This window comes from Tiliqua scincoides, chromosome 2 (assembly GCF_035046505.1).
Source record: "Tiliqua scincoides isolate rTilSci1 chromosome 2, rTilSci1.hap2, whole genome shotgun sequence".
Taxonomy (NCBI): domain Eukaryota; kingdom Metazoa; phylum Chordata; class Lepidosauria; order Squamata; family Scincidae; genus Tiliqua; species Tiliqua scincoides.
The window spans coordinates 207,770,538-207,795,972 of NC_089822.1; the positions used below are offsets into that span (position 1 = coordinate 207,770,538).

Genomic DNA, 25,435 nt, shown 5'->3' on the forward strand with positions numbered 1-25,435 from the left:
ACCGGTGCTTTTCAACCTCTTCATAAATGACCTGGAGACAGGGTTGAGCAGTGAAGTGGCTAAGTTTGCAGACGACACCAAACTTTTCCGAGTGGTAAAGACCAGAAGTGATTGTGAGGAGCTCCAGAAGGATCTCTCCAGACTGGCAGAATGGGCAGCAAAATGGCAGATGCGCTTCAATGTCAGTAAGTGTAAAGTCATGCACATTGGGGCAAAAAATCAAAACTTTAGATATAGGCTGATGGGTTCTGAGCTGTCTGTGACAGATCAGGAGAGAGATCTTGGGGTGGTGGTGGACAGGTCGATGAAAGTGTCGACCCAATGTGCGGCGGCAGTGAAGAAGGCCAATTCTATGCTTGGGATCATTAGGAAGGGTATTGAGAACAAAACGGCTAATATTATAATGCCGTTGTACAAATCGATGGTAAGGCCACACCTGGAGTATTGTGTCCAGTTCTGGTCGCCACATCTCAAAAAAGACATAGTGGAAATGGAAAAGGTGCAAAAGAGAGCGACTAAGCTGATTACGGGGCTGGGGCACCTTCCTTATGAGGAAAGGCTACGGCGTTTGGGCCTCTTCAGCCTAGAAAAGAGACGCTTGAGGGGGGACATGATTGAGACATACAAAATTATGCAGGGGATGGACAGAGTGGATAGGGAGATGCTCTTTACACTCTCACATAATACCAGAACCAGGGGACATCCACTAAAATTGAGTGTTGGGCGGGTTAGGACAGACAAAAGAAAATATTTCTTTACTCAGCGCGTGGTCAGTCTGTGGAACTCCTTGCCACAGGATGTGGTGCTGGCGTCTAGCCTAGACGCCTTTAAAAGGGGATTGGACGAGTTTCTGGAGGAAAAATCCATTATGGGGTACAAGCCATGATGTGTATGCGCAACCTCCTGATTTTAGGAATGGGTTAAGTCAGAATGCCAGATGTAGGGGAGAGCACCAGGACGAGGTCTCTTGTTATCTGGTGTGCTCCCTGGGGCATTTGGTGGGCCGCTGTGAGATACAGGAAGCTGGACTAGATGGGCCTATGGCCTGATCCAGTGGGGCTGTTCTTATGTTCTTATGTTCTAGGCAGAGGATGGGGCTCTGAGGCTGCAGTACTGTCCCCACTTTCCTGGGAGTAAGGCCCATTGACTGTGATGGGACTGACCTCTGAGCAGACAGGCAGAGGATGGGGCTCTGAGGCTGCAGTGCTGTCCCCACTTTCCTGGGAATAGGCCCCACTGACTGTGATGGGACTGACTTCTGAGCAGACACACCTAGCCTTGCGCTCCAAACGCCCTCCATGTGGCATAGCCCATCCAGTACAGAAGGAGCGGGAGGATTCCATTCCCTTCTCTTTCCCCCTCCTAGGGCGGCTTGATGTTCAAGCGCGTCTCAGCCAATGAGAGCAAACGGAGGGCGCGAGCCAAGGCAGCAGCCTCCTAGATACAGAACGCCCTTAAGCCCCGCCCCAAGAGAACGAGGTGGTCAAGCACAGAGCAGAAAGTGCCGGAAGTTCCTGAAGCATCCATCCGGTCTGCCGCGACTTTTCTCGCGCGCCCGCGACTTTTCTTTCGGCCTTTCCGTCCAAGTGCGCACGCGTCGGATTTGACGGTCTTTGTTCAAGCACTAAGGGGTCGCGCGGATATGACGTAGAAACTAGGCGGCGCTGTGAGTCTGAGCGGTGGGCGGGGGCGGATGTCCTGCAGCTTGGGCTTTGCAGTGGGTGGCTGAGGGGTCCCGGGGCCGGTCATGGCGCTGAGCCCTGACCCGGGGGAAGATGAATAAGGGCTGGCTGGAGCTGGAGAGCGACCCCGGTGAGTGAGAGCGCTGGGCAGTTGCGGGGGGCCGGGGCCAGGGCCGTGAGGAGGGGGTGGTGGAGGTGGAGACCCTGAGGTCTGCAGGCTTGTGGGGGAGGCTGGCTCCCCCCCCCCGGACAGGTGAACTGGGGGGAGGGGACAGTTTTGGGATTCCAGCCATAAGTTAGCAGGGCTGGCTTTGGGGGTCCACTGGAGTGTGGTCAGGCACCTCTGAGGAAGGGCCCCCCCTTAAGGGCTTGTGGGCAGAAAGCTGGGGAAGAGCTGCTGTGATGCCTGCCAGTTGTCTGCGGCAGGAGCTCTCTTGGTAACCCAAGTGTTGCCATGGGCAACAAGTCCTGCATGGTGTCTGCTGGTTCTGGCTTTGGAGACTTTGATTTTCAGGTTCACACTGATTCATGTTCATGTTTATTACTCATCAGATGCCAGAGTCCTTTGTCCTCACTGTGACAGCATTTTATTCCCTTGTGTTTATCCTACCACGAACCCCCCCCCATGTCATAATTCATAAATGAACATAAGAACAGCCCCACTGGATCAGGCCAGGTCTTTAGGGGCCCAGCAGGCATGTGCGAACTAGGCCAGTGTTTTTCAAGGCTTGCCCTCCACTTCACATGGTCCACCTATTCAGGACCACCAGAAGTAAGCCGCAATGAGATCATCGCCAGTTACTTCTGGGTTGGGAGGCCAGATGTGACGTGACAAACATCAGTAAGGCGCTTAGGTGGACAGAAGAGGTGGTAGAAGTGGAAGAGGTAAGAGGTGAACATAAGAACAGTCCCACTGAATCAGGCCACAGGCCCATCTAGTCTAGCTTCCTGTATCTCACAGCGGCCCACCAAATGCCCAGGGAGCACTCAAGACCACAAGAGACTTGCATCCCAGTGCCCTCCCTTGCATCTGACATAGCCCGTTTCTAGAATCATGAGGTTGCACATACACATCATGGCTTGTAATCCGTAATGAATTTTTCCTCCAGAAACTTGTCCAATCCCCTTTTAAAGGCATCCAGGCCAGATGCCGTCACCACATCCTGTGGCAAGGCATTCCACAGACCAACCACACGCTGAGTAAAGAAATATTTTCTTTTGTCTGTCCTAACTCTTCCAACACTCAATTTTAGTGGAGTGGAACCAAGTGACACATGGTTTCAGATGCTTCATGTGAAGACTCCAGACATTTCATGTGAACTTTTGAAACTGGGGGTCAGAAACGCATTGAATGCCAAAATGTTTTGGGAAACGCCATGTCAGTGTGCAGGATATTACTTTGAAAATGTGGACAGCTACAATACAGAGAATTGGCGCTGCTCTTGCTATAACAGGCACTTTCCATTAAAAAAATACTGACGTACGCAAATATTATTCACATTTGTATTCTGCTTGTCTTCCATGGTGGGACTTCAAGTCGCATGACTTACACCTCACCAAATTAGGAGAATCTTTAAGTCTGCACACAATTAGCACGCCGTTTAATATCTGTCCCTCATCTCAACTTTCAACCAAGAGCTACTTGGAGCCCATTTTCCCTAATAATAATAATCCTGAGGTGAGACACTTTAGAAGAGTCTGCCTCTTTCCATATACTTCAATTCCCAGGAAAAATGGGAGATGTATTTACCCTAATTATCCACAAGGCTTCAGTCCTTGGTATGTATAACTAAAAATAAAAGCCACTGGAGTTAGTGGAATTTGATTCTGGATAAATACCGTTAGGATTGGGCTGTACAATGGTGGTGGTGGGAAGACTTATTTTTTTCTCACTTTCTGTAATGTTGGAAGCCCAGGGAGATTCAGTTACCACTCTAATGTATGTGTGCACACATATATTCTTTCAGAGAAAGGATCCTCCATACATGCTGTCTGCCCCAGTTCAATGACTGACAGAGAAAGGGGTGAGATTTTATAGGCCACCCTTCCTACTCATGCACTTCAGACTGCCCCAAGCCAGCTCCTCCACATGCATCCCAAATGGACAATGTTTGAAGTTCAGAGTGTGCTTGTGGCTGAGCCTGATGGCTTCATCTTGCTTGCTTGCTTCAGATAACTTTTGCCATGTTCTTTCTATCCTGATCCTCTCTTAGCTCACTTATTATGCCGATTCAGAGGGAGAGGGACACGTGTTTCTTCCAAGGTCAACCACTTCTGCTTCCTTGTGCTCATTCTCTGAAGGTGCACACGCTGCTGACTCTAGGATTTAGCTAAATCATTTCTCAGGATTCTCTGCTGAGCTCATGGGTGATTGACATGTGAGGTCAACTGCCTGCCTTGTCCCTTATTGATTGTGCCTGGCCACAGATTATGGGATTGAATCTACCACAAAACTTGTGGAATCTACAGCAAAACTTGTGCTACTATTACTGCTGGATGATGGGTAATAATAGCACAGTAACACACATGCACTGCATTTTTTTTTGTTGGCATCCTTCAGTCTTGGAAGACTATGGTGTCATGCTCTGAATGGTGGTTCTGGAACAGAGTGTCCTCTCCAGTGCGCGAAGCCTGGGTAAAGTAGGTATGGAGGATAGGCTGTTCCCCATGCAGCAAATCCCCCCTCTCCACATGGCTGAAATGTTCCAATGGAAAGGCAGAGGCCAATACGGTTGGTTCCAGCGGCGTTGCAGGAGTTGCCAGAACGTGACTGTGTTCAGCCATGAACTGCCTCAGGGACTCCGGCTCCGGATTTTGCCTCGAGGTTGACTCCTGAAGCCTTTTCCATAACTGGATGTAGCTACAAGGCAGTGGAGGTTTGGGATCAGAGTTTTCCTTCTCTCAGATGAGCTGCCTTCCCAGGCTGACGAGTCCCATCTACCCGGTGGCTGTTTAGTCGCCTCTTACGACAAGTACAGCCAAACTGAGGGCCTATTCTTATCCCCAGCCCCCAGGGGTTGCATTAAGCCCCCAGGGCACTGCATTAAGACTAAAGAAAAAGACAAAAAGAATAGCAAGCATTTGTAAGAAAAGTGGATGGGTGTGTGGTGCAGCTTCCTGAACTATTTCAGCCCAGGCAACTCCTTTTATTGCCTGTGTTGTAAACTGACCCTGATTGTTCAGTTAATTGAGGTAGTACACATCTGAATTCTGCGTGAAGGTATCCAACACTTTTCTCTGGCTGCAGAATTTTATATCTTAATTGTGTGTTTAACACTTGCAATGAATCTACTGGACTGAAATCGCTGGCAAAAGGTGTTTTCTGCAGAATACATGTTCTGTTCAGCAGGTAATAATCTGTCTCATGTTCCTTTGCAGGGCTGTTCACACTCTTAGTAGAGGATTTTGGTGAGTATAGAAGTAATCTGTAAATCTGTTTCTCCTTCTGCAGAACGTCCCACATGCTAACTCCTACCATATCTTTTTGTAGGTGTTAAGGGGGTTCAAGTTGAAGAAATCTATGATCTACAGAGCAAATGCCAAGGGTGAGTTAGTTATGTTGATGATAAAAATAATTATTCTTGTGATGTTTGACTAGTCCTGATATTTGTGAATAATCATGTTACTGAAGTTAATGTGAATATTCCAGGTCTGGCTGATATAAAGTGACATGAACCTTATAGGCTGGATGACTATGAACCATAGTAGAACCAATTACACAATGCGACCATTCCCAAGAGAATTATGAGAATTCTTTATAACAATTAGGAGAAATATGTAATGATGGAATAAAGATCTACTCCTGTTACACTCAGGTCACTATAGCCTAGGCCAGTGGTTCTCAAACCAGGGCATCACAATGCCCTAGCCCAGGGGTGTCCCAAGCCCCAACATGGGGGCCATTTGCTGCCCTCAGGGACTCCCAATCAGGCCCACAGGGAGCCCCCAGTCTCCAATAAGCCTCTAGCCCTCCAGAGGCTTGCTGGAGCTTGCACTGGTCTGACACGACTGCTCTCAGCATGAGGATGACTGTTCAACCTCTCGCGTGAACTGCGAACAGAGGGCTCCCTGCGTTGCTTGCTGTTTCATGAATGTGATGCAGCAGCAGCAACAAAGGAAAGGCTGGCCTTGCTTTGTGCAAGGCCTTTTTTACTCCCTGAGAGTCTGAGAACCGCTGGCCTAGGCTACACTCAAAACCTTGTATACTGCAAAATAGAGCACCACAGAGATAGTGAGTGAAATATTTGTTGCACATTAAATTGCAGATAATATGTTTGGTTACTGTCTGAGTATTGGTAAGGAAGTTGTAATGTGTTGGTAAGGAAGTTTCCCATAATGTTGCTCCCTTTTAGCACTGTTACGTTATAATGCTCTTTGTCCTAGTGTTACTGATAGCTGCTGTAGCCAGTGCGTTATGGGAATCGCCACACCAATTAGCACCAGTTTCTTGCTTTAATGATGTCTCCTCTAGCACCATTTCACATAGAGCACAACTTTCTGGGAATATTTCCCCTCGTTATGGGAGATATTGCTGTGCTTCCAAACTGATGCAGCTGCAAACATTACACTGAGATCTCCATCCCCTTCTCCAGGCCAGTCTATGGATTCATCTTCCTCTTCAAATGGATTGAAGAACGCCGTTCTCGACGGAAAGTTTCTACGCTGGTTGATGAGACATCAGTCATTGATGATGACATTGTCAATAACATGTTCTTTGCTCATCAGGTATTAATTTACCATATTTTTATCTTGCCTTTCTCCCCATAAGGGAACCCAGATACGGATAAAGAAAGAAGGGTGTCTCCAGTGGGATAGAGCCAGGGTTTAATGTTAGCTGATAGTATTGAAAATCAATCCCTAGACTCAGTTGTGCAATATGTGTATTGTTAAAGAAGACTACTTTTAAGCATATGGAGAGTGCCTTTGTATAATCATTAAGTAATTGCAATCACCTTCAGTGTATTTGGAATAAGGGCCATAGCCTTCTTGGGTAGAGGACATGACACTAGGCAAACTTGAGCTCCAGCACTTTTCATATCGGAGTTTAGGTAAAGACCAGAGCATCTTCATAGTCATAGGGGAGCTCCTTCTCCAGTGCATTCGGTTTACTGCTCTTGCAGCTGGCTTTGAGTGAGTCATCCATCCCCATGGCCTGTTTTTAACATCTGTTCATGCTGCTCAGTAATGGTCAGAGATGGCATCCATAGAAATAAAAGGAAACAAAAGGCTATAGAGTTCAGTTCCCTGCTACAAGTCCCTTGAACCCATCAGCCCTGCAAAGATCAACCAACAAAGACCATTAGAATGACAGCATTGCACTATTTTCAAAGAGTAAGTTTTCCATGAGAACCATTACTTTGCATGTCAACTGAGGATGAATACTACACCCACTGAATTTTCTTCCCATTTCCACCAGCAGTCATGTCGCATGATGAATGAAGAGCACACAGGGAGATAAAATTAGAAAGCATTTAGTTATTCAAAGAAGTATCTTTCAAATAATTCAGCTCATGAGAAAGCAGGACAGTTTGTGGAGCTGATGAAAAGATGCTTTTCACTTTTACCATTTAAATGTGAATGCAGCTGCCTATTCCTCTGCAGCATTTGTATCTATAGCAGGGAACATGCTGTAAAATACTATACCAGCCATTTTCAACCACTGCGTGTGGCACACTGGTGTGCCGTGAATGGTCCCCAGGTGTGCCGCAGGAATTTAGGAGAGGGTCATTTATTAGCAGGGCCATTGGGGATGTGAGCCCCACATTGGCAGCACAGTGTGCCTTGTCAATGGTCAAAAACCTGATGGTGTGCCTTGGCCATTTTAGTACCTTGCCAGTGTGCCATGAGATTTGAAACTTTGAAAATCACTGTACTATACTGTAACTAGAGTCAAACATGTTAAGCAGAGAAAAAGCACAGGTTCTACAGTGGTAGAAGTCAGCAAGCTAATAAAAAATTGACCTAATCTGAATACGCAGTCACTTGTGGAAAGGTGACTTTCTGCTTAAAAAGGAGAGTTTTAAGGGAGGGAGGCAGGCAGTGGGTGCTTAGGGAAAAAAGAAAAAAATGTAGCTTGGAAGCCTAGACTTGCATTTTCCTCCCATGGGATAGCCTCTGGCTAGCCTGGTTGACTGCTGGGCCGATTTTCATATTGTATGTAAATATGCTGTGTTTTCTTTAGCTGATTCCCAATTCTTGTGCTACACATGCCTTGTTGAGTGTCCTCCTGAATTGCAGCAGTGTGGACCTGGGGCCAACTCTGAGTCGAATGAAGGAGTTCACCAAAGGGTTTAGTCCAGAGGTATGGCGCAGCAGTGTGCTGGTGGGAACATACTGAGGCTGTTGTAGGCTAAAGATCTTAAAGTGTGATTGTCAAATCTGCTTTCATAACGGCATCTTCTTTAAGGGAATCTGCTGTCTCTAGGTTATTGGATGAAACTTTGGTGGTGATCTTTAAGCAAACTTCTATACTCATGGTTTGGAGATAAACTTTACGTATCTCTGTGACAGCAATCCTCTTGGTTAAGTGCAGTGGTGCCCTAGCTGTGCCACTGTGTAGACCAGGGGTGTCCAAAGTTTTTGGCAGGAGGGCCACATCTTCTCTCTGACACTGTGCTGGGGGCTGGGGGGGGGGAAGAATTAATTTACACTTAAAATTTGAATAAATTTACATAAGTTTACATAAATGAATATATTAAAGATGAACTTACATGAATGAATGAAGGTCTTGCAATAGCTCAAGGCCTATAAAAGGCCTTTCACAAAGCAAGGCTGGCCTTTCCTTTGCTGCCACTACTGCATCACAGACGTCAAGCAGTGGAGGGAGCCCTCATCCCACAGCTAATATGAGAGGTCAAACAGTTGCCCTCACTCTGAGAGCAGTTGCGTCGGGACAGTGTGGGCTCCAACAAAGCTCCAGAGGGCCAGAGGCTCATTGGAGACTGGGGGCTCCCTGAGGGCTGCATTGAGTGGCCTCGAGGGCCGCAAGTGGCCCCAGGGCCGGGGTTTGGGCACCCCGGTGTAGACTATACTAAGGCCTTTTTTTTGGCCTTCTGAAAAGGAAGAGAGATGTCCTTTGGGGAGCGGGAGGAATGGTGGAAATACATCCATATGTGTGTTTTACCAAATTTTCCCTTCCTCTTGCATTCTCACATTTTCAGAGCAAAGGCTATGCCATTGGAAATGCCCCAGAACTGGCTAAGGCGCATAACAGCCATGCTAGGTAAGTGGGATGGTGGCAGAATGCTGTTTGCTGGGCAAAGTATGCTGCATCTGTTCTGTCTCTTTGTAGACTTATTCTCATTTTCAGGCCGGAGCCCCGACACTTGCCAGAAAAGCAGAATGGGATCAGCGCTGTGCGGACCATGGAGGCATTTCACTTTGTTAGCTATGTTCCTATCAAGGGACGGCTCTTTGAACTGGATGGTCTGAAGGTTTATCCCATTGACCATGGTAAGGGACATCTCCACTGTGCTTTAGCTTGTCCAAAGCACAGATGATCTTCTGTGCCTGGTTTCCACGTCTTTCTCTTCCACCTTAGAGTATATAAAGGAAGAACTTTTTCTTTTTCCTGTTTCCAAAGGTATTAGCAATGTGCAAAGCATGTCACAATCCTGATCTTGTTTATCAAGAGGTTATCTTGTGTTTCTCAGCAGTATTCTTACTTTGCTGTGACGGTTGCCTGTTGTCTTGTAGTTGCAACCAGTGTTCTTCTTAAAAAACGAAAACTACTTGGAATTGTTAATGGCTCACTGCTTGTCACACACCAAATTTTGCTCCAGTTAACACATTTTACCCCTTTGCATTAGCAGCAGTCAGTCCTTATCTCCCCAGAGGTTCATAGGGCAGCATTTGGAAAGTGTTGGTTGGGAATGCGAGGTTGTATGTATGGTTGATTTCCATACCTTATATGAGTTGATCTTGCAAGTGGCACACTTAGTTCAGAATCTACCTACGGACCCTGTGAGCAGCTCAGGGTATCCTGTTCCAAATAGTTGTATAGTATATAATGGGCTTTCTAGTAGGTGGCATGTGCTTAACCTCTGTGTTATTGCCTTTACACTCTCCATTGTATTTGCACAGCTGCAGTTCAAGCCCCATTAGTGAATTAGGCTGCAATCCTATACACAATTTCCTGACAGTAAGCCCCATACCCCAAGACTGTGACTTACTTCCAAGTAATCATGCATAGGATTGCACTGTTAAGCTTTCAGCAAGGACTATTTTTCTGTATATCTCCATATTTTCTGTCTTGCTTTTTTTCAGGTCCTTGGGCAGAAGATGAGGAGTGGACAGACAAAGCCAGGAGAGTTATCATGGAGAGAATTGGACTTGCCACAGCAGGGTATGTGCCTAGCTAATTCTGGTGAAAACATGGTGCAATTGGCATGGAGGTGTACTTGAAAAGAGGCAAAGCGTTTCCTTGAGATTTAATATTCTGTAGATCCTTTTCTTCTTTAGTATAATAGCGGTGGTTGCATTTCTACAGAGGCTTAACATCTGGTCCTAAGACTTGTTGTACCTGCACAAGAACCAGCAGTGAAAGATGTACGCAGGTTCATCAGCCCTGTGCCACAGATTGTCATGTTATGCCAGTCTGGGAATGACAGTGTGGTGGCACAGGGAAAGTCTTTAGGATGGGGGTATTTACACCTGGCGTGTATTTTCTACAGGGAGCCTTATCATGACATCCGCTTTAACTTGATGGCAGTAGTGCCTGACAGGAGGGTGAAATATGAATCCAAGCTGCACATCCTAAAGATGAACAGGCAAACTGTCTTGGAAGCTTTGCAGCAGGTAAGGGAGTAGAATAAGGCCAATGTCTGGATGTTCCCATTTGTTTAGATTGCATCTGGCTATAGAAAGAAGTGGTGTGTGTGCTCTCAGCACTTAACTGTTCTGTTCTGCAGGTTGTGGTTAACCTTGGAAGAAATTCTTTGGCTACTTCTGCAGACAGAACTTGACAGCACATTTTTTGTCTTTGGCCTTCAGATACTGTGTTCTTCTGTTGGAGCATTTAGGCTGCACCCAGATGGAGCAAGCGAAACAGCAGCATTATTCAATTGCCTAGCAGACCCACCTCATTTGCTGGGCCAGAAACTATTCATTCCATGGTTTACAGCTGCTAGAAAGTCTAATGCCAGTCTGCTGGGGCCACTTCTTTAGAAATGGTGTTAACACTTTAAGGTGCAGTGCATGTACAGGTGATCTGAGGAATAAAAATCTCTGAAAACCCGATTAGTTGGTTTAGTTTCTTGAAGCATTTTTCAGGCAGCAGCAACTGTATTCCAAGAGAATTCTGTAGAAGAGAACCCAAGAACTAGTAGCTAGATAAATTCATGTGATGGAGTGGGTGGATTCCCTAGCACATGTCTTCACAGTTAGGAGTCTTCTAAAAGCAGTTGCTTGAGCAACTTATTGTATTAACATAATAGCAATAGGAAGTAATGTAATTGATATGCTACTGTAGCACTCTGTAACCTAAAAGGAAACCAGTCTTTTTCAATTTGTTAGTGGAAGCTTGTAAGTGTAAAGAACTTCACTGCTTTCCATTTCACAGTTGCTTTTTCATTTTAAATATTCAGCTTCACTTTTGCTTTCTCCTCATAAGCTAATCCGAGTGACTCAACCAGAGCTTGTTCATACCCAGAAATCCCAGGAGTCCCAGACGTCTGAGGAGCCCAAGTCTGCCAATAGCAAAACCCCTGCTGTCCTGGAACTGGGGAGAGTGCAGCTGGTCCCTGAGAGTTCACAGGCAGGTATGGGACTCATTTACAGCCTATTAAGGTGGGAAAACACAGGCAGTGTTGCTGTTTAGGATGCAGCAGAGGCAAACTGCAGAGTAAACAAATTATTGGGTTCAGAATTCAATAAAGAAGTGACTTGTTAAGAATTGCCTGTTGCAACTGAAGGCTTAGATTTATTGCTAAAATGAATTACATGGTCTGTTTTTGTATGCAAGCAAATTTGCAAACTATAGGCACATGTCACTAAAGTAAATGCTCCTGTTTGCCTTTACTACGTTATGTGTATGGAGTTCTAGAAGCAGTGTCCAGTGAGGTGTCTGTGACAATGCCTCATTTCTTCTGGAGAAGTAAACACTGACTTAACAAAATAGCCTCTACAGTTGAAGGAGCTGCCTGTTGAATATAACAATTGTTCTTTGCAGAGAGTACTGTAGATTCCACAGGCCAGGATCAACCTGCCTCAGTGCAGAGTCTTCCAAGCAAGTCCAAGTTGGGTGCTAAACCACCTGTCAGTAGTATCAATGGAGCACTGGCTAATCCCAGTTCCATTGTGCCAAGACTGCCAGCTTTCTTGGATAACCACAACTATGCTAAGTCACCCATGCAGGTAAGTGAGGTGTTGAGTAATGTGGCTGTTCCATGTAGCAGGGTACAAACTGCTTGAACTGTGCAGTCCAGAATGTAATGTGAGTTCTGCCCCTACAGAGGAAACAGTTGCTTTTCTCAATAGGGAAGGTATTGTGCATTACTGCTTTTGCGTCCGGGGCATAAACATCTAGTTTCTAGAAATGGAATGAATTGTGTAAATTCCGATTTACACAACTATTATTGAATGCTAAATCTGCAAGGCAAAAACTGATCTTTTTGTAAAGAGTACAGAAAACATTTGCATCTGATTCTGTGGAAAAAATAATAAAAAAGTCATCTACTTCTGAGTGTCTGGTGGCAAAGCATACTATGTCAATGTGTGCTTCTCATGCTAAGCTGCTTCGATACCAGAATCCATATGGCTCATTGCTATAATGAAGTGGATTTTGATTGCTAGCAAAATATGGAAGTATAGTTTTAATAATCCTTTGTTTCTTTAGTAAGGATGATTTCAGTTCAGGCTGTTAAGGAGAGCCTAGAAATACTCAAAACAAAATACTGGTCAGCATAACTACCAAGATACTTCTCACAGGGGACTGGGGAGACAATATCCCTCTCCTTTGGTTTTAGTATTGCTTTTGTGTTGAACCCCGTGAATCACTTGAGCAGAAACATAGATGCTTGTTCCTTGAAAGGCTAGTGTAGTCTTTGCTGCCCCGTCCATGGCAGGTCCAAGAGTGTGGCACTGGCTCTCATGTGACAAATGGGCAAGGGAGGTAAAAGAAGATCGGGAAAAGTGAAAGGGGAGGTGGGAGCTGAAAGATGGAAGAAAGAGAAGTAGGAGAGAGCAGGGAGGAAAAGGAAGGCGGGAGAAGGTGGCAGAAGCTTGAGGAAGAGATTGGGAGAGGAGAGGAGATTGGGAGGGGCGAGCTTGGCTATCTGAGATAGCAGAGGACAGAGAGAACAAACTGGACAGAAATGGAGACAGTTGTAAGATGAAGAACTAAGGCAAAAGGGAACACACGGGCAGGAGGAGGAGACTGATAGACAAGGGAGAGGACAAGAGGCCAACAAAGGGAAAGAGGAAGTTTGCAATGGGGAGAGTTGAAACAAAGTGCTGGAGGACTGGAGGAGGAGCAAGGCTGAGGCATGGGGCCAGGAGACATGGGGGACTGGAGGAGGTGACTTTAGAAGAAAACGGCAGGAGAAGCGAGTGGGGAAGATCAATGAACAAGAGGGGTGTAGCACAAGGAGGAGACAAGACCTAAGGTTATTGGCAGGAGGCAAACTTGCCACGGAGCCAGGGAGACAACGTATACCTATGCAGTGCAACTCTGTTTAAAACTCAGGGGGACCAAAAACAGGTGAACAACTGGCAATCATAACATGTTCCGAATAAAAGAAACTGCTGTTTGGAGCTTCTTGCAGTGCAGATTTCCAGGAAAGGCATCTTGGAGATGTAGGAGATTTCGTGACCCGCCTCAAATGACGCCAAGTTGCCCTCATTGGACAAACCCCCAGATGGGGTGGGGAGAAGCAAGCACCACTAGTCAGTGCTCAGATGATGTTGCATTCACAGGGATTTCTTTGCTGAGCACTGTTGTTGAAAGATGGATTTTGAAGGACTGCAGATCTCTGTGATACAATTTCTAGAGCATGTTCTGTAGGCAGCCATGTGCTTTGTGTTGCAGGAGGAAGAGGACCTTGCAGCTGGAGTGGGCCGGGTCCCGGTGCGGCAGCTTCAGCAGTACTCGGATGATGAGGATGATTATGATGATGAGGATGAGGAAGAAGTTTGCAGTGCTAATCCTGCCATGAGGTAATGGCTTTTGGATGACAGGTCTCAACTGTGGCTTATTCTCGCCTTGTTTCTATGTAGACAGAGAATAGCCCAACTCATTGGTGCTCTTCAGTGCAAAAAGCATGACCATAAGAACAGCCCCACTGGATCAGGCCATAGGCCCATCTAGTCCAGCTTCCTGTATCCCACAGCGGCCGCACCAAATGACCCAGGGAGCACACCAGGTAACAAGAGACCAGCATCCTGGTGCCCTCCCTTGCATCTGACATAGCCCATTTCTAAAATCAGGAGGTTGTACATGCACATCATGGCTTGTAACCTGTAATGGATTTTTCCTCCAGAAACTTGTCCAATCCCCTTTTGAAGGCATCTAGGCCAGATGCCGTCACCACATCCTGTGGCAAGGAGTTTCACAGACCAACCACACGCTGAGTAAAGAAATATTTTCTTTTGTCAGTCCTAACCCTTCCAACAGTCAGTTTTAGTGAATGTCCCCTGGTTCTGGTGTTAGGTGAGAGAGTAAAGAGCATCTCTCAATCCACTTTATCCTTCCCATGCATAATTTTGTATGTCTCAATCATGTCCCCCCTCAGGCGCCTCTTTTCTAGGCTGAAGAGGCCCAAACGCCGTAGCCTTTTCTCATAAGGAAGATGCCCCAGCCCAGTAATCATCTTAGTTGCTCTCTTTTGCACCTTTTCCATTTCTACTATGTCAATATGAGCCCGGCAGAGGCCATGGTCGGATATCTACAGCCTCTGCTGGGCTTAGAGAACCCTCTGGAGGCAAGTAGAGCAAAACTTCTCTGGTCTCCAGAGGGTGGAGGCAGGCATTCACGGTTTCAGGTAACCGTGGGGGGTTCTGGAATTGAACACCCAGGGATGCGCAAGCTGAAGGGATGCGCAGCCTCTCTTTTCTAGGCTGAAGAGGCCCAAACTTCCTTTCCTCATAAGGAAGGTGCCCCAGACCAGTAATCATCTTAGTCTCTCTCTTTTACACCTTTCCATTTCCACTGTGTCCTTTTTGATATGTGGCAACCAGAACTGGACGCAATACTCCAGGTGTGGCCTTACCACTGATTTGTACAACGGCATTTATAATATTAGCAGTTTTGTTCTCAATACCTTTTCTAATGACCCCAAGCATAGAATTGGCCTTCTTCACTGCTGCCGAACATTGGGTCGACACTTTCATTGACCTGTCCACCACCACCCCAAGATCTCTCTCCTGATCTGTCACAGACAGCTCAGAACCCATTAGCCTATATGTGAAGTTTTGATTTTTTGCCCCAATGTGCATGACTTTACACTTACTTACATTGAAATGCATCTGCCATTTTGCTGCCCATTCTGCCAGTTTGGAGAGATCCTTCCAGAGCTCCTCACAATCACTTCTGGTCTTCACCACTCGGAAAAGTTAATGTTGTCTGCAAACTTAGCCACCTCACTGCTCAACCCTGTCTCCAGGTCATTTATGAAGAGGCTGCAAAGCACCGGTCCTAGGACAGATCCTTGGGGCACACCACTTTTCACCTCTCTCCACTGTGAGAATTGCCCATTGACACCCATTCTCTGTTTCCTGGCCTCCAACCAGTTCTCAATCCATGAGAGGACCTGTCCTCTAATTCCCTGACTGTGGAGTTTTTTCAGTAGCCTTTGGTGAGGGACCGTGTCGAACGCCTTCTGAAAGTCCAGATATACAATGTCCACGGGTTCTCCCGCATCCACATGCCTGTTGACCTTTTCAAAGAAGTCTAAATGGTTAGTGAGGCAAGACTTACCCTTACAGAAGCCATACTGATTCTCCCTCAGCAAGGCCTGTTCGTCTATGCGTTTTGAGATTCTATCTTTGATGAGGCATTCCACCATCTTACCTGGAATAAATGTTAGGCTGACTGGCCTATAATTACCTTGATCCCCTCTCCTTCCCTTTTTAAAAATCGGCATGACTTTTGCTATCCTCCAATCCTCCGGCACCATGGCCGTTTTGAGGGACAAGTTGCATATTCTAGTCAAGAGATCTGCAACTTCATTCTTCAATTCCTTAATAACTCTTGGGTGGATGCCATCAGGGCCCGGTGACTTATTGATCTTTAATTTATCAATGAGGTCTGAAACATCGTCTCTTTTAACCTCTATCTGACTTAATTCCTTGGTCAGGCGGTATCTGCCCGAGGTCTTCTGCTGTGAAGACAGATGCAAAACTCATTCAATTTCTCTGCCATCTCTAAGTCTCCTTTTATCTCCCCTTTCCCTCACTCACCATCCAGATGGCTAACTGCTTCACTCGCGGGTTTCTCTTTTTAAAAAATGAGTTCTGGGATATTTGATTTTGACCTATGCATATGTTCCTTGTGAAAGGTCAGTTGAGGGAGGGATCCTAATTGGATGTCCTTTGACATAGTTAGCAAAGGTTGTGTGACATGTGGGACCTTCTTGATCTTATCAAGCCCATCTCTAAGCTATTGGAATGGATAGCTTTAAACAGAAATCTATGTTTATTTTATTTATCTTCTCATTGGCAGGCTAGGCAAACATTAGCCAAGAGGACTATTACTTGATCCTTTCTGAATATATGGCACTGTTATTGAGGTACGGCATACAAGGGGAAGGACCAGTTAGTAACTTCAACTGAGGTTTTGAGGCTTTAGGAGAGAAATTTTCTTCTTGTGCTGGTTACAACAAGAAGAATGGCCAAGGATCTCCTGATAACTTAAGACATCCTAAAAGAATATCCTATGATTTTAGAAAAGTACTCTTATTTTTACAGATTTATGCAAATATATGTATTTTAAAATTTTTAAAGTTTGAGTTCTAATGATGTTTTGAATTTACCCACTGATGCCTGAGGTTTTGTTGCTTCCATTTTCTTTCTGCCTGATCTTTCTCTTCTCTTCCCTGATTTTGAACAGATACAAGAGGAAGGGGCAGGTAGCTCAGGAGCACCTGGTGGGGAGTGCAGATGGTCAGCTCTCCGTTCTCCAGCCCAACACCATCAATGTCCTGGCTGAGAAACTCAAAGAAACCCAGAAAGACCTTTCCATTCCTTTGTCTATCAAGACCAGTAGCGGAGGCACCGCAGTTGCTGTCGTGGCCCATTCTCAGCCATCTCCTACGCCCAGCAACGAGAGCACGGACACTGCCTCCGAGATTGGGAGTGCTTTCAATTCCCCACTCCGCTCACCCATCCGCTCAGCTAACCCTACCCGTCCCTCCAGCCCTGTTACCTCGCATATCTCGAAGGTGCTGTTTGGAGAGGAGGACAGCCTGATGCGTGTGGACTGTATGCGCTACAATCGGGCTGTGAGGGATTTGGGGCCCATCATCAGCACAGGCTTGCTGCACCTCACAGAGGATGGAGTTTTCTGCCCTATGAGTATCGCAGGTAAGGCTCAGGAGAGAGGCCATGGCCACTGCAACCCTGGAAGCTGCCCACTATGTGATAATGTTGGCTTCGTTAACTATGGGCTGACCAGGGGCCTCTAGCAGACAGTCCTGGCGGCACAGTGAGAAAATCGCCAGCTGTTTCCAGTTAGTTGTGACAGTGACAGTGTGTGAATTGGAACAAAAAACTCTTTGGCATGGATTTAAATGTCTTGCATAAACCCAATGCTAGTAAGGTAAGCATTTCTAATATACCGCTGGCAGGGTCATGCACTCAGTAACTGGTGATTAGTATACATGCTTTTAAGTCCTGTGCCATTCAGTTTGAGAGAAGAGGCCAAATGACAAAAGAGCAAATGTAATATTTTTGTGGACAGAAATAATAAAGTAACTTATGCAGTGCTTGTTGGTGAGAACATTGCATACATTGGGCCTTCCCTTCCCAAGGTGTAGCTTTGTCCATCACTGAGAGTGACTTCTTGTACTGTTCAAAGCAGAACCAGTAAACTCTGGGATTACAGGGAAATGAAACAGAATTATGTGCTCCTGTTCTTAAGGCACACGTGAACATTGTAGAAGTGAGATGTGTCCATATTTGTAGGATCTGCAGAAGTATCTAGAGTTATATTCATTTGAGTGCAACCTTGAAACATGAGCTCTCTGCTTGTTTTCATTGTTGGGTACCTGCTTGGTGTGGGTTTGGGGCTCATTTTTTCAGTGGTAAGAGTTTGGCCTTGGTTTGCATATGTAGTCTTTCGGGGGTGGGGTGGTCATTATGTACTCCATTTTCTGAATGAGTTTAAACGGTACAAATGTACTCAAACTGTTTGTGGGTGATTATATGGATGCATCTCTTGGTGTTAATGTTTTCCTTTTTTGTCACTTTCTGCACTGATATTAGATGGTGGGAAAGGCTCCCCTCCTTCTAGCAAATCAAGTGAAGAAGTCCAGTCCACTGTCAAACTAGAAGAGAGAGATTCAAGTGAACCAAATGACAGCAAGGAGAAGGCTGGACCTGGCCACTCTAGTGATCAACCTTGTGGGGAAAAGTATTCTCCTAAGGTTAGTATTTCTCTTCCCCGCATTCCCTGCCCCACCTCAGCATTTGTGCCTTGAATGTGTGATAGCTGACCTTTTGGTTTGAGCCTCTTACTTAAACTCCAGTGCATCAGTCTGAGAAGAGGGCTGAGGCTGGCTCATGAGAACATAACACTAGGATTATTGATGGGAGTCTTGCCCTGGCATTTGATTCTTCAATCCACTGGAGGCGCAGGGCAACTGAGAAAGAAGAATGATTCTTCCTGCCAAAGTTAGCCCATACCTGTGGCCAGAGAGTTGAGGTGTCTCTAATTTCACTGGAACACAGATATTGTGGTTCCTAAGGATGTTCTCAGGTTGCAGTTTCCTGTACTCTTAATGAAATGCATGTGCACTGAATCAGAAACATGGGGAACCATTGAAGAGGTTACCTACAACTGGAGGTACATATTTGAAGAGATCAGCACAAACTGGAGACACTAATTTGAATACGACCTATGCATGCAGTCTGTGGGTAGTAGGTGGGCACATGAATGGACACCTGAATCTAGTTTGATCTTAGATGATAGTACACCATTGATGGAAGCAGCAGTGGGACTTTAGGGGCATGTGTGTTAATGTGCTTAAGTATGCAGCCACTCCTGTGTCTGTAGTTACTTTAAATAGCATCATGAAACTGTTTGTATATTTTTTATAAACAAACTGAAAAATGTATCCTAGTTAGTAAGTGAAGGGAAAAAATATGTTTTGCATTGTCGCTTATGTGTAATGGTTATTGTGGAATTATCATTGGACTCAATACTACTGATTATTCACATATAATGGATCAAAACCACTTTCCAATTAGCACTATACTTTGTATTAACAGTGCCTTCATATATCACATGATCCATAATTGGAGTGAAGTCAAACCTCAGTGTAATCATTGGGTGAAGCTTGGTTTTTAAATTAACTCGACTCTGCTAGTTGCCCACCATAGAAATATGCAATCTGCATGATGTAATGAACAGACACAAAATGCACTGAAACAGTGCAGTGTCCATGAGCTTAATTAAGGCTAAACTTTCAAGCTTAACAGTGGCGGGGGGGGGGGCAGGGAGAGAGGAGTTGATCTAATGAACATTTTTTACCCTACTTGCTAACACTACTTTCTGCCCTGGCAGTTTCTCTTAATCCTGCAGTGCTTTTGGGACTATGAGAACCATTTTTCCACTTGATTAGTCACAGGATGGGCTATGCTCGTGCTGAAGCTTTAATAAGATCTACATGGTGCTTCAAACTTGTGCTGTGATATCCATTCCAGCAGTGTCATTGCCTGTTGCTTGTCCGTCTGTCTCTACTAGTGAGGGTCGTCCTTGGGGATTGGGAGCGCTCATGTTGTCTCTGTTTGGCTCTGGCAGGAGCTGCTGGCGCTGCTGAAATGTGTGGAGGCTGAAATTGCGAACTATGAGGCCTGTTTGAAGGAAGAAGTCGAGAAAAGGAAAAAGTTTAAGGTACGTTAGTGGGGTGTGGCATAGGAAGGCATCTGTGAGGGCTTTGCAGGTAATTTGGGAGTGATTGTTCTTTGGACCAAACAGGAGCAATTATTTGGCCTCTAATACTTCTGCTGATTCTTCCACTCTGAAGATGGACATTTTAAGTATCCCAGAGGCCTCTCAAGTCATGCTAGCTTCATATTCTTTTTTAAGCCTTGTTAAATCTGAATAAGTACATCATTTGTGCTCTCTCTCTTGATTGAAGATGGAAATTCCACAGTGTCTTATCTGTTATGCATGAAGGACTTGGGGCTTTGCCATCGTGCCTGCTTAGTAGGCACTGGTGTAGACTGAATTGGCTTTATTCTTTCTAGTCAACCAAAGGATTGTTAATGTTGGCTATCTTTGTCCTCTAACCCGCTGGAACTCAACTGCTGAATAGATATACCTCTTGCCCTTTTTTGTCCCTTTAGATTGATGATCAGAGAAGAACACACAATTATGATGAATTCATTTGCACCTTTATCTCCATGCTGGCACAAGAAGGTATGATGCTTGTTGAGTAAAAAAAAAAAATTTAGGTGGGCCAATAATGGGTGAAGTAGATTGTGAGTGGGTACAAACAAAAAGCTAAACAAATGCTTCCAATTCTTATCAACCCTGAGATCTTGAAAATATGTGCTCAGAAGTTATTTTAGTCTTATTGAAATCAGCATCTGTTTGGATTGGACTCGTAATTACTTTATAATATAAGATTCCATTCTTTTTTTAAAGAAGTAAAATTAGTTACAGTCTTTGGGTGTTGCTGAAAATGAATGTGTGCATTTTTTTCTGAATAGAGAACAGTAATGGAAAGTCTTTTTGATCTAGCACGCAGGAGGGGGTTTTGTGCAGGTAGAATGACTTGCTTGTAATAGCTGTATGATAGATTCCCCACAGGAGAAACTGTTCATTGCTTGAAAATGCTTTGCTGCTTGAATTTCAGCTGTTAAATTCAGTTACAGCTTTGTGTCTACAGTTGCGACCTTTTTCAGTCATGGTTCCTGAAGTGCCTTGAGAAATGGTCTGTAAACTATTAAGATGATCAAAACAGTGAGCCAGTCAAGACAGCATATCCCTAAGGAAGCCCTTGAAATAGATACCCAATCCAGACCAGGAGGCTGTGTTGAGGTGAAAAGGCTAAAAATGCATTAAAAGGATGGCAGAGAATTCATCTATAAGGAAGATCACCAAGTATTGTACCCTGGAGCAAGTTTTTCCTCCCACTTGCTCCAACAGGCAGGGCAATGTTAGACTAGCAAACTTCGTCTCTGGTTGTGCAGAGGACTTCCTCCCCCCAAGCTCTAGCCCTGTCTGCCTATGAGGAGCTCAGTCCTGCTTCATTCAGAGTTTGAGAAACCTGACTTTGTCTTGGAGAAGCAACTGATCCAGAGCATCTCATCCTGATTGGCAGGCTTCTGAGGGAGGTGGAGGGAGGGCATCTTGAATAGCAGCTGCAGGATGGGGGAAAGAGGCAGGTCCTGGCACCTCAGTTTGAGATACTGCCTAAGCAGCATTATCTTAGTGGGGCATTGCAATTAGCCTGTTTTTTTGCCAATCATATTGGGGTTGAGGTGCACAAACGATGAAGATAGTTTGCTCACTCTTGGCAAATGGATACCCTTCAAATGGATACCCTTCAAATGGATAGGGATGCTTGTCTGGCATCCAGGTTCTTAAAAAAAAGTAAATGGATATACTGAAAGGTTGCTGGAAGATATTCCTGTTGCCTTATCTCCTGTGTGGAGATGGCAGTTGCTATCAGACTCCTACTATTCAGGGCTCAGTAGTCTGCTCTCTTTGGTTATTGCTGGGGTAAGATAAAGGCATTCTCCGACACTTTATCTTGGTCTACACTTTTACTTTGGAGAAAGAGTTTGGACTCCCCAGAGCCTTTTTTTCCCCCAAGACTCAGTCAGTGACTTCTTATAGACATTGTGCATTTGGTGAAACAAAAAGCCTTCTTGTGGCACTGTCAAGACCATCCTGTTTCTTCTGTGGCTGATGTTATCTTGGTCTAGAATTATGAAAGCTCTAGTTCAGGAAAGTTTGTGGCACTATAAACCTGTTCATCTCTAAGCTGCCACAAGGTTTCTTTTTGTACTTGTCACAGACTAGCATTGCTACCTTCTCTGGCATTGGTATTGTAATGTTGAAGTGGAGAAGGAAGAGATCCTTGTTGCTCTTGAACCAACTGTGCAATCTGTCTTCCTACAGGAATGCTGGCTAGCCTCGTAGAGCAAAACATCTCTGTACGTAGACGACAAGGGGTCAGTATTGGGCGTCTCCACAAGCAACGGAAACCTGACCGACGGAAACGTTCCCGGCCATATAAAGCCAAGCGCCAGTAGTCTCAGCCTGTGGACAGTGCTTTGTCTGTGCTGCTTGTGTCTTTGCCTGTCTCGTACAGGTTCCTGGCACTTTTGTACCAGCCAGGCAATGGTGAGGAGTAAAGCTTTGCCACAAACTCCTTTGCTCAAGTCATCAGTGTTAGTGTAAAGTTACACATCAATCCACCTTTGTTCAACTGGGCTTTAAATGTTTGCTCAGTAATGGTTTCCATGGGGACATTCCAGCATATATGTTTTGGAAGCCTAGACTCAGTTGAGGGACATAGCGATGCGACACTTTTCAATCTGCTACTTGGTGTCCTGAAGCCATCAGTATGTCTTGCAGTAACCTGTGCTGTTCTGTATGGACACTGCTAAGAAAGGGATAAGCCAACCCTCTGCTATGCTCTGGAAGGGCCAGTGCACCTGCAGTTAGTGCAGTGTTTGGGTTCAGTTTTCCCAGAGTGGTAATTGAGTTCATAAGTGCTTTTGGCTCTGCACTTTGCAGGGAGGTTAATTTCTGTTTCCTGTATTAAAATGTATATTTTTGTTCTGAGCCATGTTGCCATCATTGTAATGAGTACAGGTGGTCCTTGTCCCTCCTTATTTCAGGAGTCGGCTATTCTATGCATTGGCTCGGACGGAGTCTGCTGTTAAGTCCAGCTGCTCCGTCATTCCTCCTTTGCAGATTGGTTTCAAGTTCAGTATTGGTCCTGTTTTTTCCAGGTGCTGCCGTCTGCTGTTGCGACGGGAGGGAGGGGGATTTCCATTTAGGGGTGCTTGTGTACAAAGTAACAGTGTTGCCTGTAATTCCAGTTGCATAGGCCTAGCAATGCAAGTGCTACTTTCTGGTATTGTGTTGTGCAATGGAGGGACTGCAGAAATGAAATGATACAAATGGTAAAATTAGTTGAGAGGGTGACACAGTCCTGATCTTGAGGTCGGTAAGTTCTAACCTCAGGTTCTCTTTTCAAGTCAGTTGCTTTTGTTTAAATTATGTTACATAAAATCATTGGGGGGGGGGAAGGCAGACAATGCTGAGAAACAACTATACATGGCTGGAGAAGCGGCATGAGATTCACGTAACAGTCACTTTTTCAGAATTTTTTTCTTGCTGAAAAGCAGTGTATAAACAACCTAAATAAAATGTTGGGATTTTTTTTCACACTTGCACATGATTGAAAAATTGGCCAATAGTTGATTTAATCTATAAATCTCTTGCTGTGGTGATTGATGCGGCAGTTACTAAATTTGGGGGGTGATACACTTAGCCTCAAGGGTGTGACTGTTGTCGGGTCAACCATGTCCACTGTGGGCTGATGAGCTCCCACTCTCTTGCATGTTACAATCAGGCACCTTCACTATACTGACCTAGGTGCTCATTGCCTCTGGTGCTCAAAAGTGCTCTCTGTTTCTCCTGCTGAAAAGTAAGATCAGCTTTAAATTGCCAACATGGCAACTCTGCTGTCACCACAGCTCTCTTGTGCCCTCTACTCCCTTTCCTTGTGTTGAGTCTTGCAAAAATGGACCACATTCTGAAATTATATACTTGGAATATGATTAATATAACAGCATTTTGAGCATGTTAAAATGGCAGGATGCACAATGCAAGTTCTAATTATAGTAGCCAATGGCCATAGGGCACCAATGTCTTTGAAATCGGAATAATCTCTCCTGCCTTTCCCAACCTACCCTGTCCCTGCTTTTACTCAACAAACACGCATAAAGTTTTTATTTTGTACTCAAATGGGAGAACATCTACTAGCATAAAAATATTTAGTAGTGGAATTCCAAAGACAATGTCGGGCTGCAGAGAGAGAACAGTGGTTCGTGAGGAGACTGTAATGCCGCTGAAAGCAGAACTACATTTGCTTCCTCTGCAAATATGTATAGATGCTAACTGTAGAATTCTTTTTTATATATTGACAGAATCATCTGTCCCTTGGTTTATCAATTTCAAATGCTGTATATATCACTTCGGGATCAAAAATAAAATGTATACCAGTTACCCTTGTAGATCCCATTAATTGAAGTTATGCAACTGAATAGTTACGCTGTGATCTGGATTTCTGCATAGAGTACCTGAAAACCTAGCAGCAAGAAACTTGGAAGCATGTAGTATAGTTGATGAGTAATGCGCATCAGGTGACAATTGGCACCACCTTTCTTTATAAGGTGAAATAACAGCAGTTACACTGTTTCATCTCAGATTTGGGATTACTCTTAAATTCTTTGGGGACTTAATTAGTACAGAACAGTGTATCTTGCTATGAGTGGGTTGCCAAGAACACAGAGCCAGTGCTCCCCTGGTATCTTCATTGCCCAAGCTCTTAATTTTATGCAGCCCTAACTGGCTTCTGCCTTCCTTCTATTGCAATCAATAGGATCTGTTAAGAATGCCCATTAACCCATACAGTCACTTATGAAACTAAAAAAGACAATTGACTTTATTAAACTGTTAGCTTTATAAAACTAAATGGGAAGACATCCTTTTTCCAGTCTTAGGGGTAGCACCCTGATGGCCCTTTGTTTCATGCAACTGAGAATTCAGCAAGTCCAGTGTTGTAGAGCAGTAAAAGAACTCCAGTTCTTATAGGTTGAATGCTTTGAGTCCACTGAATCAAGGGCTAGAAGTCCAAGGCACAGATCAAGGCAACACCGCGTTTGATCCAGTGCCTCTGAGACTTGTTGCTGGGGATTTCTACAGCAATCACGTAGTTAGTAGAATGACCTGTTGTTGATAATGTCCCTAGAACGAGTAAAATGAGAATAGTTCTAGTCTGTGTGATAGGGGGGGGGAGAAAATGTTTTATTTTTTTTCACAAATTTCAGTGTTTTCAAAATATGAGAAGTGCAGAAAGCTGAATTGAGTCTGTGTTTAGTCATGTAACAATACTGATTGCAGCACTCTTTGGCCTTGACTCTTCTCAGTTTGCAAGTAAAATGCTTGATCACTCCATAACATGAACACAAACAGTGGGTAGAGTGATTGTAAACAGCAAACAGCCTGTTTCTGGTTTTAGTCCTTTATATAGTGGGGGGGAAAATAGCTGCTTGGGTCAGTAGTGCACATAACTCTGTACAAAACAGATCATAACTATGGTCTCAGTAATCCTAGTTTAGGCTGCCTACCTGGGGCTGTATGTATTCTGTGAAAAACGTGTTAAATGCAGAGAAAGTGGTGCTGGCTGCAGAATTTTGCTTTTCAAAATTTCAGATTTGTATTAAACATTCTACCCCTTATAGAGGCAATGACATTCTGAAAGCAGAAGGGGGACTTAAAAAAGACAGTAGTAGAGAGTCAGTGCCCTGCATGCCTCATTCTCCCTCCCCATGCCTAGCAAGAGCATGTGAAT

The 25,435-nt window shown here is 44.9% G+C and overlaps 2 protein-coding genes across 3 annotated transcripts in view; one reads left to right on the forward strand and one right to left on the reverse strand.

Annotated features, from left to right (window-relative positions):
- Positions 1-1,673: 1,673 nt before the first annotated feature.
- BAP1 (BRCA1 associated deubiquitinase 1) lies at positions 1,674-25,128 on the forward strand. 2 transcript variants are annotated; one of them, XM_066617085.1, is made up of 17 exons: positions 1,674-1,812; positions 5,061-5,090; positions 5,173-5,227; positions 6,275-6,407; positions 7,864-7,983; positions 8,843-8,904; positions 8,992-9,134; positions 9,948-10,026; positions 10,355-10,478; positions 11,332-11,440; positions 11,851-12,035; positions 13,708-13,835; positions 16,726-17,198; positions 18,099-18,259; positions 19,636-19,728; positions 20,184-20,256; positions 21,967-25,128. In XM_066617085.1, the coding sequence occupies exons 1-17, from the start codon at positions 1,776-1,778 to the stop codon at positions 22,098-22,100; spliced, it is 2,139 nt and encodes a 712-aa protein (XP_066473182.1). In that variant the 5' UTR covers positions 1,674-1,775; the 3' UTR covers positions 22,101-25,128. The 2 variants fall into 2 exon arrangements, with proteins under 2 accessions (XP_066473182.1, XP_066473181.1); XM_066617084.1 differs by having other exon boundaries at positions 11,293-11,440; positions 21,967-25,127.
- DNAH1 (dynein axonemal heavy chain 1) overlaps positions 24,699-25,435 on the reverse strand; it is a 148,729-nt gene continuing 147,992 nt past the window's right edge. Inside the window, exon 78 of the mRNA XM_066617083.1 lies at positions 24,699-24,828. Within this exon, the coding sequence (XP_066473180.1) occupies positions 24,707-24,828 (122 nt within the window). The 3' untranslated portion in view covers positions 24,699-24,706. The remainder of the gene's footprint in view (positions 24,829-25,435) is intronic.